The 14,663-nt window shown below is 38.4% G+C and overlaps 1 protein-coding gene across 2 annotated transcripts; it reads right to left on the reverse strand.

Moving 5' to 3' along the window:
• Positions 1 to 708: 708 nt before the first annotated feature.
• Positions 709 to 14,489, reverse strand: fcsk (fucose kinase). Of its 2 annotated transcripts, XM_082159392.1 has the most exons (23): positions 13,669 to 14,489; positions 11,410 to 11,561; positions 9,997 to 10,047; positions 9,800 to 9,922; positions 9,593 to 9,665; positions 9,287 to 9,384; positions 9,119 to 9,199; positions 8,210 to 8,329; positions 7,966 to 8,137; positions 7,354 to 7,460; positions 7,168 to 7,269; positions 6,800 to 6,973; positions 6,566 to 6,639; positions 5,880 to 6,238; positions 5,588 to 5,804; positions 5,137 to 5,303; positions 4,066 to 4,293; positions 3,819 to 3,962; positions 2,533 to 2,652; positions 2,202 to 2,389; positions 2,008 to 2,107; positions 1,639 to 1,862; positions 709 to 1,386 (listed from the first exon to the last, which is right to left on the reverse strand). In XM_082159392.1, exons 1-23 carry the CDS (start codon positions 13,730 to 13,732, stop codon positions 1,285 to 1,287), a joined length of 3,240 nt encoding a protein of 1,079 aa, XP_082015518.1. In that variant the 5' UTR covers positions 13,733 to 14,489; the 3' UTR covers positions 709 to 1,284. The 2 variants fall into 2 exon arrangements, with proteins under 2 accessions (XP_082015518.1, XP_082015519.1); XM_082159393.1 differs by lacking the exons at positions 11,410 to 11,561; positions 13,669 to 14,489 and adding an exon at positions 11,176 to 11,319.
• Between the last annotated feature and the right edge of the window lie 174 nt (positions 14,490 to 14,663).

Below are 14,663 nucleotides of genomic sequence, written 5' to 3' on the forward strand. Positions count from 1 at the left end.
GCTTGCCCTCACACAGACATGGGTACTATACGGTTATCCGTACCACAAGATGGCCTACCCCTAACCCCGCCCCTAAACCTACCCGTCACTGGGGTTAAGACGGACTATACGGGACTAAAAGACACACGTGTGGTCCGGATAACCGTATAGTTCCCAGACATGCACTGAACATTTCAAAAACTTTAGCCTTTTATGTTCAAACCAGATTCAGACATTAATGGATAGACTCAAGAAGAAGTGACAACATGTAGAATGTAACAGGGCATTTCTGAATGGTTTGTTGATGAATTTAGGTAGCTTATGTGTAGTTATCTTCTAGTGATGATCTATAAATCATGTTCCGGGGGCGGGGATTATGTAAATTTTAGGGTTAGTGATGTCACTAACCCGGGAGGACGCTCGTGTAGTTCCTACCAGCCGTTTGTTGTAGTCCTTAAAAAGCAATTTCTTTAAAAGCAAATATCTCCCTTTGCTTTGAACTTTGAGCGTCGTAACTTTGCAGATCTTGTTTATGCTCAAACAGCAACATTACACACTAACTAAAGTTAAAAAAGTGAAATCATAATCAACCACCCCTTTAAATCGCTCTCTACAACGTCAGACACATAATGGTAATTGATATGATTAGCCTTTGCCTTGACTTTATTATCGAACAGCTAGGCTAATAATGTGTTGCTAATGTTACACAAACCATGTTCCCGTTCGCCGTCTCAGAGTCTCAGCTGCCTTCTAAAACTCAGCATCCGAACGCTTTGAACATCATAGAAAGTCAGTGAGGAAAAGCCCCGCACGGTGACGGGATTGGTTACATGTTTGTGATGGTAGAAACAGGGGCGTTTCAAACCGCGTTTTTGAGACTGTCTTTGGTTCACTGCAGTTTTAAGGAGAAAATACTCAGCAATGGTGTTGACGGATTAATTTGCACAAGGTTTATTAAGCGTATTAAAAAACCACATAACTTGATTTTCTCCTCTGGGGTTCTTAAATAACTGAATCTTAATGTGAGTAGGTTACTTTACAGTACAATAAAAACATTTTTTTTAAAGATGCAAGCATCAACATGGCATTGTAACATTTTCTTTCACATTTAGTAAAGAAAATAAGCCTAAATGTAATTTAGTAGTTCAAATGTTTTTGATACATTCCATATTTTTTAAAAATCCTTTCATTCATCATCAGGATTAACAAATATTAAAATATGGAGGGAATCTATATGAAACACATGTTTATAAATGTTATATTTACAGAAATAATATCAGTTAAAGTTTTATAAGGCAGTCAGATTTAAGTCGTCTGCTGTTGTTCAGGATGTTCAGAGCTCTTCTGAATGACTGAGATCCCGTCCATATCCAGATCCACTGAATGAACACTGAAGGAACCAATGCCCTGTCAAAACAACAGCAGGACCAACACTATTTATAAAATACATTTTACTTTCACCATTTATGTTTTTCAGTTTTTACTAGGATAATAAAACACACAGGTCTTTCAGCAACCAGTTTAAATTGCATATACAGTATATTGAATCATTCTGAGAGAAGAGCTTCTACATTTATCAGTTTTGAAAGGGTTAAAACAACCATTCTTCTTCACATGTTCTCATTCAGTAGCGGCTGAACCAGTTTCTCTGACTCTCACCTGTATGTTTGAGAGAATCTCTGTCACTGGTTTCTTCTGCTGAGGTTCACGGGTCAGTAAGAACAGGAATCCTCCTCCTCCTGCTCCTGCCAGACTCTGTCCTAAACTCAGCGGCTGAAGAGCGTTCATCATGGATCTCACCGCCGCCGGCTCACAGCCTGGAGCCATCAGCTTCTTCTGCTGCCAGTATGTGTTCATACACTCCCCCAACCTGAGGAGAGATCCTGAGAGAAAGAGATCAGAGTCCATCTGAATCTGGTGTGTGTGTGTGTGTGTGTGTGTGTGTGTGTGTGTGTGTGTGTGTGTGTGTGTGTGTGTGTGTGTGTGTGTGTGTGTGTGTGTGTGTGTGTGTGTGTGTGTGTGTCTCACCCTCTCTGCAGGCTTCAGCACACTCCTCTGCATTGGTCACCAGCTGCTCTGCGTTCTGTACGATGGAGGGTAAACGCGCATACCAGCTCCGCACCACGTCCTGCACACACACACACACACACACACACACAGTGATCCAGTGACACACAACACAGCGTTCATGAAGTCTGACCGTCACCATCAGCCGCTCGTACCTGCAGCAGGTTCCGTGCTAAACGCGTCTTTCCAGTGTAAACCAGAAGAAGATGCTGCTGCAGGACAGACTGGAAGTGTTGAGGAAGAGAGAGCTGTTCTACTTCCACTCTCAGCGGTAACTGAGCTGCAGATCGAGCCAGCTTCACTCCTCCAAACAGCCCGCCAACCTGATCCTGCCATCCACCACCTAAAACAGCAGCAAATATACTAAATGCCTTCACATTCAGTTTGTTAAAAATGTAAACTTTTCAGCCCAGTGAAACCCTATGTTACTCTAGAAAGGAAGTGATGCATCCCGTTATAATAAAAGAATGAAAGCGTCTCTCGTACCGGTGGTGAGGATCTGCTCCAGGTAAAGAACATCATGAATGAGAGAGTTTGTGTCGAAGCTTCGTCCCGTACATCTGTAAACTGCTGCAAGAGCTGCACCTGCCAGAATACTGCTGGTGCCTACAAACACACACACACACACACACACACACACACACACATATATACATATATAAGGATATCCAGAACCACCAAAGGAGGGAGAGCATTTTCACATTTGGCTCCAAAACTCTGGAATAGTCTTCCTGATACTGTTCGTTGCTCAGACTCGCTCTCCCAGTTTAAAACTAGATTAAAGTCGCATCTCTTCAGCCAGGCATTCATATAATCCTAGTCAAACTACAATCCGGCCTCTAGCTCATAAATGCCAGAGGAGAACTGGCCCCCGACTGAGCCTGGGTTCTCCCAAGGTTTTTTTTCTCCATTAGGTCACCTGATGGAGTTTTAGGACACCATTAGGTCACTTGATGGAGTTTTTCGGTTCCTTGCCACTGTTGCCTTTGGCTTGCTCAGTTGGGGATATTTTGGGGATATTTAATTTAATTTTATCAATCAATAAATTCCTCTTGAAACAAACTTTGTTGTATTATTTTAATTTAATACTGTGAAGCTGCTTTGATACAATCTGTATTGTGAAAAGCGCTATACAAAATAAACTTGACTTGACTTTCATTTAAAATTAATTATTTACATTTTGTGAGATCCAACATAAAACTTAATCAAAACAAAAATATTAATATATAATAAAGTAAAATGGATATACAAATAAATATTTCAATAGTTATTATAAAATAAATGTGATAAAATACAATATAGTGAAATGGATTATATACACTTGCTATACACATTCATATATTTACAAAATAATAATACAATTTAATAAATATTAATATATATATATATATATAATAAAGTGAAAGATTATACATTTATTATAAAATAATTCACATAATAAAAATTATTATTATTAATATTATTATAAAATAAAAGTTATGATTATGATCAATGATTATACATTTGTCATACAAATAATTATATTTACATACATTATTATTATAAAAGATTAAATAATATATAAATGATTATTATTTGTGTATGTATATATATATATATAGTTTTTTTATTTTTGCTTATTAATTATTAATAAATTATCTATTATTACTTTTGATCTTTCTTATGCACATTTTTTCCCATTTGTAAAAAATATATTTTATGTTTATTCCAAAACAAGCATTACTGCACATTTAAACAGTGAAGTGATTCAATCAAAAGTAACTCCCACTCACCGAGACCAGAACCATGTGGCAGTGAAGACCAGCTGTGGATCTCCAGTCCGCCTCCCCAGCGCTGCAACAACTGCTCTTTCAGAGAGACAGGAGACGATACACACACCAGCTCACTGCACACACACACGGCTTTCAGCAGGGCACCTACAATACAAGTTTAGAGAGCATTTACAGATATTTACAGATATTTCTGCATTTATATTTTACGTAAAATCATTCTCTATTCAACACATGAATGTTCTCTGACCTGGAGCGTGAGGTTGGCAATAGTCCTCCAGGTCAGTAAGATCCTCACAGAGTGTTTCTGTGGAGAAGCTGCAGGACGGTTCACCGCTGGCGCTGACCAACAGCAGATGAGGCTCTGGAACGCGTCGAACTCGAGCTCCAATCGGACGTTTTCCATCCACCTTGACGGCCACATTGACCACCAGTCCACCGTGTTCAAACGCAATAGGAGGAGTGTCACTCCAGCCGCCTGTGACGAACACACACTTTCAACACACAGTGTGAAAGACACTTATGATATCTGAATTGTTTTGAGTTAAAGCTTTGTTTTGATACGCTTATGACAGGAATCATTTATTGAATTGCATTTTAAAGAAACTCAACAAAGGTAAAGCATTCTGGAAAATGATGTATTCTAGCACACAAAGTTAAATTGTTAAATACAATGAAATATATAAACATATAAAGAAATATATAAATATATAAATATATCTACACTACTTTTTTGAAAAGTTTGGGGTTGGTAAGGTTTTTTTTTAATGTTTTTTGGGGGAAAAAGTATATTTTGCTCACCAAGGCTAAAACTACAGTAAAAAGTAATACTGTAAAATATTATCAATAAAAAAATAAAAAAATCTATTTTAATGCATTTTAAAATTGTATTCCTGGGATCAAAGCTGTATTTTTAGCATCATTACTCCAGTCTTCAGAGTCACATGATCCTTCAGAAATCATTATAATATGCTGATTTGCTGCTCAAGAAACATTTCTTATTATTATCAGTTGAAAAGTAGTTGAGCTGCTTAATATTCTTGTGGAAACCATGATATATTTTTTAAGGATTCTGAATAGAAAGTTCAAAACAACAGAATTTATTTTAAAATTAAAAAGTTAAAAATTAAATTAAAGTATTCATTTTTTTCAAATAAACTGTACTGCCCCAAACTTTCGAACATTAGTGTATCTATCTATAGTTCAAAATTCAAAGGTTTTTTAAACAGTTTTTCAAAACTTCCCGTCACACAGCACCGTCAAACATAAACTCTGATCAGATTTCCTGCTGTACAGTTGAACTGAAGAATGCTGTTCTCACCTGACAGATCCAGTCGAGCGGGACACTCCACTTCCTGCCACTCGCCCATCGGCGGCATCTCTCCTCGACCAATGAACACAAACTGGCGTGCTGACATCACTGCCTTCCGCAGCAGTATCTGTCCCGCCCCCTCATAATGCCTGGCGGCTCGCACCAACAAATCTGGCCTTTAGAGAGCAATGACAAATCTGAAAGCATCTCACTTTAAAGGCCCTGATATACTCATGGCAAAGTTCTTTTCGTTCTTTGCTTAGCAGTTCTTTGCTTAGCATGCTCTGTCAGCGATATAATGTTAGTAAACAGAGTGGCGTTCAGATGAATGTGTAAATATGTGCTGTGCGCTTTCCATTCATTAACAAAATACGCTTTAAGAACATCAGAGCCTTACATTTTTAATCACATTTTTGTTACATTTTTACACTTTAATAAAAACAAATCTATGAGTTCTGACCTGCTGAACCAGTGCTTTCTTTGATTAGCCAGTTCTTGGACACCAGCGGGTAAGTTTCCGTCCTCTAGGAGTTTAAAAGCAGGAGCCCATGATGGATTGGCTGCTGGTCCGCTGCGTAAACCGCCTTTACCCTCGCCCACCAGACAGCCAAGAACATCTGCGATACAGGCCAGACAACGAGCCGCGACTCCCAGATCACCACTGCTGTTTGCAGCAACTGAGCAAAGAGACTCAATATTAGTACCCTCAGAAGTCAACAGATGTGAACCATTTCTCATCTTTTGCTCCTCACCCGAATCTAGCGCCTGTAGTAGCGCCTCCTGCTGGCCGGCCAGCGCTGCTGCTCTGAAGAACGGCAGTAGATTGAGATCCGTGTGGCCTTGCAGAGCGTCAACGGCTCTTCGTCGACCCACGCTGAAGAACAGCTCCTCTCTCCAGCGCAGCTCCGTCTGCTGGTCCGTCAGGATCACAATATCCCTGAGCGAGAGTCTCCAGGTTTCCTTCCAGCTGTCCCGCACACCAGCGCCGCCCAGAAGCCAACAAACACCCTCCAGTCCAACGGGTCCTGAACGGGGCATGAACACTGGGAACAATCGGGCGTCCAGCAGACAGCATGACCCGGTCCTCTCAGGTCCCCAAAGGTCCAGAGGCCTTTAACAAACACACACACACACATACATGCATATTTTAGACACACTATATAATGCTGTGACCAGGGCCTAAAACTTTTTGCCGAAACCAATGGCAGATGACAGAAACATTTACGAACCCGAATTTCTTTTTTTTTTACTAGTCATAAAACTGTGTATTAAAGATTAGGGGAAAAAATGATAGTGTAATTTTTCTGATAAAATTTTCTCTGCAAATCATATCACAGGCCCTGGCTAAGACAGTCTCAGTTGAAGCAAAACCAATAGAAAGATAGACCAAACCTTTAGTCTAAAGTCTGAGTGAGGTATGAGTGTAGAAGTTTCTTACTGTATTCCAGTCCGACTGTAAAACTCACTCCATTTTTGATTAAGGAATGAAGCCGTAACATCATCAGCATGAGCCTGTGTGTAATTACAATACCATATAATAAAGCACAAAACTAGCATAAATTATTTAATTTTGTTCTTCAGAACAAATATACAGAACTTATTTGTAAGTGGCTTTGGATAAAAGCATCTGTTAAATGAATGGGTAAAAACAGGCTCTAAACTCTAAACTCACCTCTAAATGATCATGAGCTCCAAACGCTGTGTACACAGTTAACTTTAACTCTCCAAGCATCACTCGATGACCCTGAACGATGATGTCACTGGACAACGGTAGACGTTGGATGCAGGATGATGTGGTCAAATCAAGCCCTGACAGCAGGCACCCAGAATGCACCTGGACTGGACCCTTTAATTGATATTGACACATTTTGATAATTGTATTATTACTCGCAAGATTTACTTATTCAACATGAAACAATCATAAGCAGTTTTACTTCCATAATGTGGCATATTTCAAAGTGAAACAGGATAATCTGTAAGAAAAACAGTAGGGTCAAGTTGGTTTTCATTTCCTTTAAATATTTAACAAATCCTCCAGACCTGTAGGTGGCAGTGCTGCACTACAGCTCCTGCTGACACACGAACATCTCCTTCCAACACGCTATTAATCACCCTGCTGCCTTCTGACACACACTTCACTTCCTTTAAAACAGAAAGAGCAAAACATTTATAATAACTGACTTTATTAATAAATATCTCAGAGATTATGTTCACAACATTTCCCACCTGAATATGAGACAGAATCATCGTCTCTGATCCAGATTCTGTCAGACGGACGACATGTTCTCGGCCCGACTGAGTCAAATAATCATAGCGGCCCTCTGGAATGTACACTGGCAACAAACAAATGTTACATCAGAACAGCATGTGAATTTTCAGTATGCAAGGCCAAAATGTTGAGTATAACGAGTATGCCGCACTGAGAACGGAATCCCACAATGCACTGCACCTAACCTTTTATTTCCTGTGTGATTAATGAACTGGAAGTAATAGCAGTGACTTTAAACATATTTTCTTGACTCATTATTTGACTGTATGTAAAACACATTTTAGAAAATTGGATTAAAATGTGAAATGCAATGTTTATCTAAATGCGAACCATATTTACATTTGAGACAAAGGCACAATGAAGGTGCATGGTGAGTTGAATGTATGTAATGAGGTCATTTGAATGTATAACAACATGTTTGAAACATTTGTCATTGCATAATGCATACGCACTATGCACAGTATACACTATGCAATATGCAAGTATTCCATTCTAAACACATCCATGCAAACACACTCGGATGTTAAATTCTAATTTAGTGACATTAGAGCAGAAAAGAGCAAGAGTACACATAGAGATGTTGGCTCCTCTAAGCGTCCTCCACAGCACAGCGCGGCCGCTCCTCACTGCTGCCCCCTGAGGCCCGGAGGACGAGCTGCAGCCTGCTCTCTCTCCATTGATGAACTCATGCTCTGTCAGGTCAGAGCAAAGGCACACCAGAATATCCAGAAAGAGAGATATCTGCAAGAGAGCAAGAAAAGTGAGAGTGGGATCTAGGAATCTGAGAAAGAAAACCATGTTGAGTGCGATTACCTCAAGCGGTGGAGCTCCTGAATCCATGCCAAGATACGTACAGCCGTCCAGCGGTGACGTAACATGAGTCTGCAGGAGTTTCTCTGCAACAGCCCTCGAGAAAAACACCGGCCCAGACACCTGAACACCACACGGATACTTTTAGGAAGACTTTATAGAATTAATTCATTTAGACAGTGACATATAATAGACAAATATATATGTATATACATATATAGTAGACAAATATGCGCATTTAAAGGGAATACCATTTTTTTTTTATTCAGCATCAAATTGACCAAAAGTAACAGTGAAGACATTTATAATGTTACAAATGTTTATAATGTTAATGTGATTTCTATTTCAAATTAATGTTGTTCGTTGAACTCTCTTTTCATTAAAGAATCTTGAAAAATGTATCACAGTTTCCACAAAATATAAAGCACATCTGTTTTCAGCATTGATAATAATAAGAAATGTTATTGAACAGCAAATTAGCATATTAGAATGATTTCTGAAGGATCATGTGACACTGAAGAACGGAGTAAAATTCAGCTTTGATCACAGGAATAAATTACATTTTTTAAAACATATTCAAATAGAAAACAGTTATTTTAAATTGTATTACTATTATTTCACAATGTTACCATTTTTTACAGTATTTTTATCAAATAAATGCAGCCTTGGTAAGCATAAGAGACTTATTTTAATAAATGTAAAACTATTTTTACCAGTTAGCCGATCATAACCAATTTTAATTTTTTTTAATTTTTATTTAAAGTCTTAAAGGTACAGTACCAAAACTAGCCTGTTTAATTCTCATGATAAAAGAAAGGCTGGAAAACAGTCATGTAAAACAAAAGTATGACTATGAGCTGTGAGTCAAAATCATGTTTTAAGTGACAAATATAGACACCATCAAATTCATACCAGGGGTACTTTCCCATCAGGGAGTGCGGCAAGGCTGATCTTCTCCTTTGAGCCCTTATAGATAATGTTGCATACTCTGTTCTGTAAAAGCAATAATAAAACATTTCTCAGAAAATGAAACAAATGCACAATTAAAAAACAAATGAACCCTAATTCTGAATAACGCACCTCTGCATCTGTGAGATATACGCCATGATTAAGAGCAAAACAAGCGTCACCTGGCAACGCCACAACCTGAACCCCAGAGAACCCGTCCCATGAAAACACTGTAAAGAAAAGGGGGGAAGATATTGATCAAATTCAACAGTGAAAACTCCTTGTGAAGTGTTTTTGAAGCTGTACACTGTTGATTTGTCTGTGTGTAAAAAATAAAAAGCTAATTGTGACTTTATATATCACAATCAGAAAAAATCTAATGCTTTTTGAGACATTTTGTTTGTGCATTAGATGTGTGATTGTATAATGTTAGCTCACGCTGTCGTGTTGGAATATTCAGGATCATGTCAGTGCCGCACACCCAAACGCCTGGCGGAGATCCAGCGCAAATCTGGAACAACAGGATGTTCCACTAAATATGCATTTGCATCATAATACACTCACCTCATTCCATTACATATAGAGAGAGTGGTGTATGCATTCATGTACATCTGTGTGTGCATAACCTTGTGTTTTTACACTCACCTTTGTGGACAGACAATCCAGCAGCAGGTCTAAGCAGCAAACGGCTCCTTCGACAGCATCTGATCTCTGTACGGGCATCCAGCAGAAAGCCCTGCTACAGCCGTCCCACGGGAAATCCCTGCCCTAAAAACACACACCTATGAGCACACGCCTGAGAATCATCTTCATCTAAAATGCTTTTTGTTTTTATTACGGACCGTGTGAAGGATGAGAATATGAGCTTCGTCCAGAACATCTGCGTTCACCACCTAAACACAAACACACATTTAAGGGTGTTGAAGTATGTTTAAAACTGTATTCTGATCATTTATCAGAATTATGAGATATTATAGAGCTGAATAAGCAAAAGAAATTCACAATTCATTCACTAGTCTAAAATACTAAAGAATGTACACTACCAATAATAAAAAATGTTTTAATGCTTTTGAAAAAAATATATATTATGCTCACCGAGGCTGCATTTATTTGATCAGAAATACAGTAAAAAAAAGTAATATTGTGAAATGTTAGTACAATTTAAGATAACTATGTGTTTTCATTTTAATATATTTTAGAATGTAATTTATTCCTGTGATCAAAGCTGAATTTTCAGCAATACTCCAGTCTTCAGTGTCACATGATCCTTCACAAATCATTATAATATGATGATTTGCTGCTCAAGAAACATGTCTTATTAATATCAATGTTGAAAACAGTTGTGCTGCTTCATATTTTTGTGAAGACAATGAGACACTCCCATCAAAAATGTGGGGAAAACGACATATATATTACAATAATAATAATAAAATAATAAAGAAATGTATTTGTATTCAGTAAGGATGCATTAAATTGATTAAAAGTGACAGTAAAAACATTAATAATGTTGAAAAAAAGATTTATATTTCAAAATAAATGAAGTTCATTGAACTTTCTATTTATCAAATAATCCTGTAAAAAAAAAAATTATCTTGGTTTCCACAAAAATCAAAAACGGAATAATAATAATTCTCATTAACAAATGAGAATCAATAATAATTGAGCACTAAATCATATTAGAATGATTACGGAAGGATCATGTGACACTGAAGACTGGAGTAATGATGCTGAAAATTCAGCTTTGTATCAGGAATTATTTACATTTTACAATATATTAAATTAGAAAAGTTATTTTGAATTGTAATAATATTTCATAAAATGCAGTCTTGGTGAGCAGAAGAGACTTCTTTCAAAAGCATTAAAAAAAATCTCCAAACTTGTGGCCAGTGGTGTCTACAGTATTGCTAATACATTTTTTTGAGGATTTTGTTTAAAAAATCAAACAAACTAATAATGATAAATCTATCTTATATGATCTAAAAGGGTCATATATAAATCTTTAAGGATCTATTTCATCCCACTTGTATCCTTTAGGTTCTAGAAATTCCTTTGGCAATGCTGCAGGATTTCTCCCCAAACCTCCAGCCATCTGCGCACACACACACACACACACAGAGAGAGAGAGAGAGAGAGAGAGAGAGAGAGAGAGAGAGAGAGAGAGAGAGAGAGAGAGAGAGAGAGAGAGAGAGAGAGAGAGAGAGAGAGAGAGAGAGAGAGAGAGAGAGAGAGAGAGAGAATCCATATGTGAAGCTCACGCTGTATCCAGCTCTAGCGCTCAGGTGTTCTGCTGCCACCAGCAGGGCGTTCAGTGTGGCCCCACCGCTGCCCAGCCGGGCGTTTGGGTCAGGAACCGTCAGCAGCAGGGCATCAGCCGGAAGAACACCGCGCTTCTGACGCACCTCCAGCTCTGAAACACACACACACACACACACACACACACACACACACACACACACACACACACACACACACACACACTTCCATGAGATCCTCCTGAACCTGGTGTGGAGATCTGTTAATGTGTGGTAGACCCACATACAACAAAGTACATGGTGCAGTGATGGCATTAGATACATAATTTGGCACCTAAATTCATGAACCATGGTCATTTTCACAGACATTAATGATGAGTTTCAAATTATCAACATCGCAAATCTAGGCTGCGTTCCAGTCCACTTTTAGACACGCACTTGCGAACTTCCCTAAGCACTTCCCCTTGGGGGAATCCCTGCCGCCATTTTGAAGTGCGTTCCACTTCGTGAAGTGGACGAGGGAAGTTTATATGGACAGACCCTCGTTCCCTCGATTTTGACAGAGGGAGCGAGTCTGCTTCAAATGTACACTTCAGGCACCTATATGTCCCACAATGCAGTACGATTGTGACGTCACCACATATCTCATCTAATCACCACCACAACAGACAACTCTATGATATATTAATAATATATATTTTTAATTTAAAACAACCCAAACACACCTATAAACATTTGGATGCTGCATTAAACAAATTCTTAAAGGGAAAAAAAATGTAAATAATAAATCAACTCCACAGCTGATTCCAAGTGATCAAGGGCTTAGGAAGTTCCAATTCAGCCCATTGCAGTTTCCGCCAGTAGTGAGCACTCGCAATGACGTACATCCGAGTGAACGAGACGGAGGGAAGTTAGCGAGTGAAGGGCATGACAATTTTGGACTGGAACGCAGCCCAAGTGTGGTTTTTCATATTATTATTTTTAAATATACATAGGCTATAACGGTATACTTTTGCGTTTTATTACATTGGGAGTAACGTTAAATGAAGTAAAAACGAAACAACACTGATAAGGGGGTGTTTCTATTACTAAAGCTAAGGGAGTAGTGGCAAATTTCAGAAGAGTCTCTCTTCTGACTGCGTAATATAACGTGTCGAAATATTTTTCGCTCCTTTGGAAAGTCTTTGAGCATATGGGAATACAAAAATGATATGCTGTCGTCTCAACTATGACAACTTCCGCCTTCTGAGAACCCCGGAAATGTGAAGAGGGTCCCCAAAACAACCCAGAGTAATACCAGAGCCCGTCTACGGAGAGCCTGGCCACTCCCTATTAAGTCCTATTGTACCGAATTTTGGTTGTAGTTCCACCAGAGTTCCACTGGGGGCGATCGCCCCATGAGTGCAAAATGAATGGGAGTCTATGGAGCTAGACGGCTAAATTTGTCTCTTTCACCCGATTGCCGTTGAGAAATCTCAGATTTGATTCAACATGGGTTATAGGTCGAAAGTTGAATGAACGAGTACTTATGTCCTTTCGATTTCTTACAGGTTGAGTTGTTGTTGCCCATAACACACTAGCATTCTGCTAATGAACGCTGATTGGTCAGTGAAGGACTGATTACGACCAGAGATACCGCTTGATGGCATCGTGGCATCCGAAGCGGGACCAGAAACAAACAAAACAAAAACTCTTCTAGCACGTGTATTTACCTGTGTCAGCTGTGTTGTCGATGCCTCGAGAGAAAAGAAAGTGCCGAGCGCGAAAGCACCAAAGTGACTGAAGGACTGCCGTAAAGCAGTATCTCTGGTCGTATAATGTGTATGGAACATTGACATTTTGAAAGACTTTTTAAAGCAAATAAGTGACTCTAAAAAATCTAACACCCTGCAATGTGTAATTTCTTTGCATCTCCTTTCGAATACAACATTCAAATTACTAGACAAAAAATTATATCCTGAGAAAAGTGGATTTTGAGGGGTATAGCCATAGATATTATTATGTCTATGGGTATAGCGCCATAGACCTCCATTCATTCTGCACTCGTCCTGTGAGCGCCCTCATATGGAACCAGAGTGGAACTGCAACCAGTTCAGGATCCGGAAGTTTACTCAGAGTGAAACGTCTCGCCTCATTAGACATTCTCTGGTAATACCATAGTACTTTTTGTTATCGTCTACAAGTTTTTTCACATTATTACCTTTAACGTAGATTAAGGCTTTTTAAAATAAATATGCAAAGACATACGATGTGTGAACTCACCTCTCTGGAAGGCATAAACACTGTCTTTATGTTGACATGTGAGCACAATAACTGTCCACTTCATAATCCTGACGTGAATTATTCCTCCTCATGTGAGTAACAACCAAGCACGTGCAAAAAACAGAAGCGAACCGCGCTCGGGTCCGATTCATTCACCAACTGTCACTGGATTAGAACGCTAAAAGTCGTTCTACCACAACAAAACAGCGAATGCAGCACTTCCGGACTACAACGCAGCTTCGGGACTACAATCTAATCGCACGCACGGTGCGCTGGGAAATGCAGTTTTACACTAAATAAAAGTGGTAGGTTAATAATATGGATGATTATGGGGTAACACAACGAATAAAATCTATGAATAATTATAGGCCTTGATTAAATATCTTGTATTGCACAGGGAAATGCAATTAAAGATTTTAGCTTGGAAACAGGAAATGTAATAGTTATAATAAATCCAGCGTTTGCTGGGAAATGTAGTTTGAAACGATCAAAAAAGTATAACAATGACTAATTTTATGCTTTTTGGGAACCTAAAACTAAATAAATTGTAAGTATTTAAGTACATATTCATTGGATAAAGCTATTTTAGGAAGAAACCGCGAACTAACAGTTTCTGTATAAACCTGATATAAATCCAGCTTGTAGTTTGAAACCAGGAACTTCAGTAAAGAGTAACGTTAGATTACATTTCTTACCTTAATCTTTTTCTTGAAAACTGTAGTTTGAAAGAAATCTAACTGAAATAATAATAATAAATTGGCTAGTTGGCTTTTGGTTATTAAAACAAAGAAATTATTTTCAAAAAAATAGAACTAAATCTAATCCCACTCACTTGGATAGCCTTGATTTTAGAAAGAAACATGGAAATGGATTAAATAGGGTAGGTTCAATTTCTTAACTGAATCATATGTTTTACTGGGAAATGTGGTTTGAAACTAACAAAAACTAAAATGATGATGATGATGACGATAATGCTTACCTGAAATTAAATCTGC

Source organism: Leuciscus leuciscus, assembly GCF_965113295.1.
Source record: "Leuciscus leuciscus genome assembly, chromosome: 25".
NCBI classification, from domain to species: domain Eukaryota; kingdom Metazoa; phylum Chordata; class Actinopteri; order Cypriniformes; family Leuciscidae; genus Leuciscus; species Leuciscus leuciscus.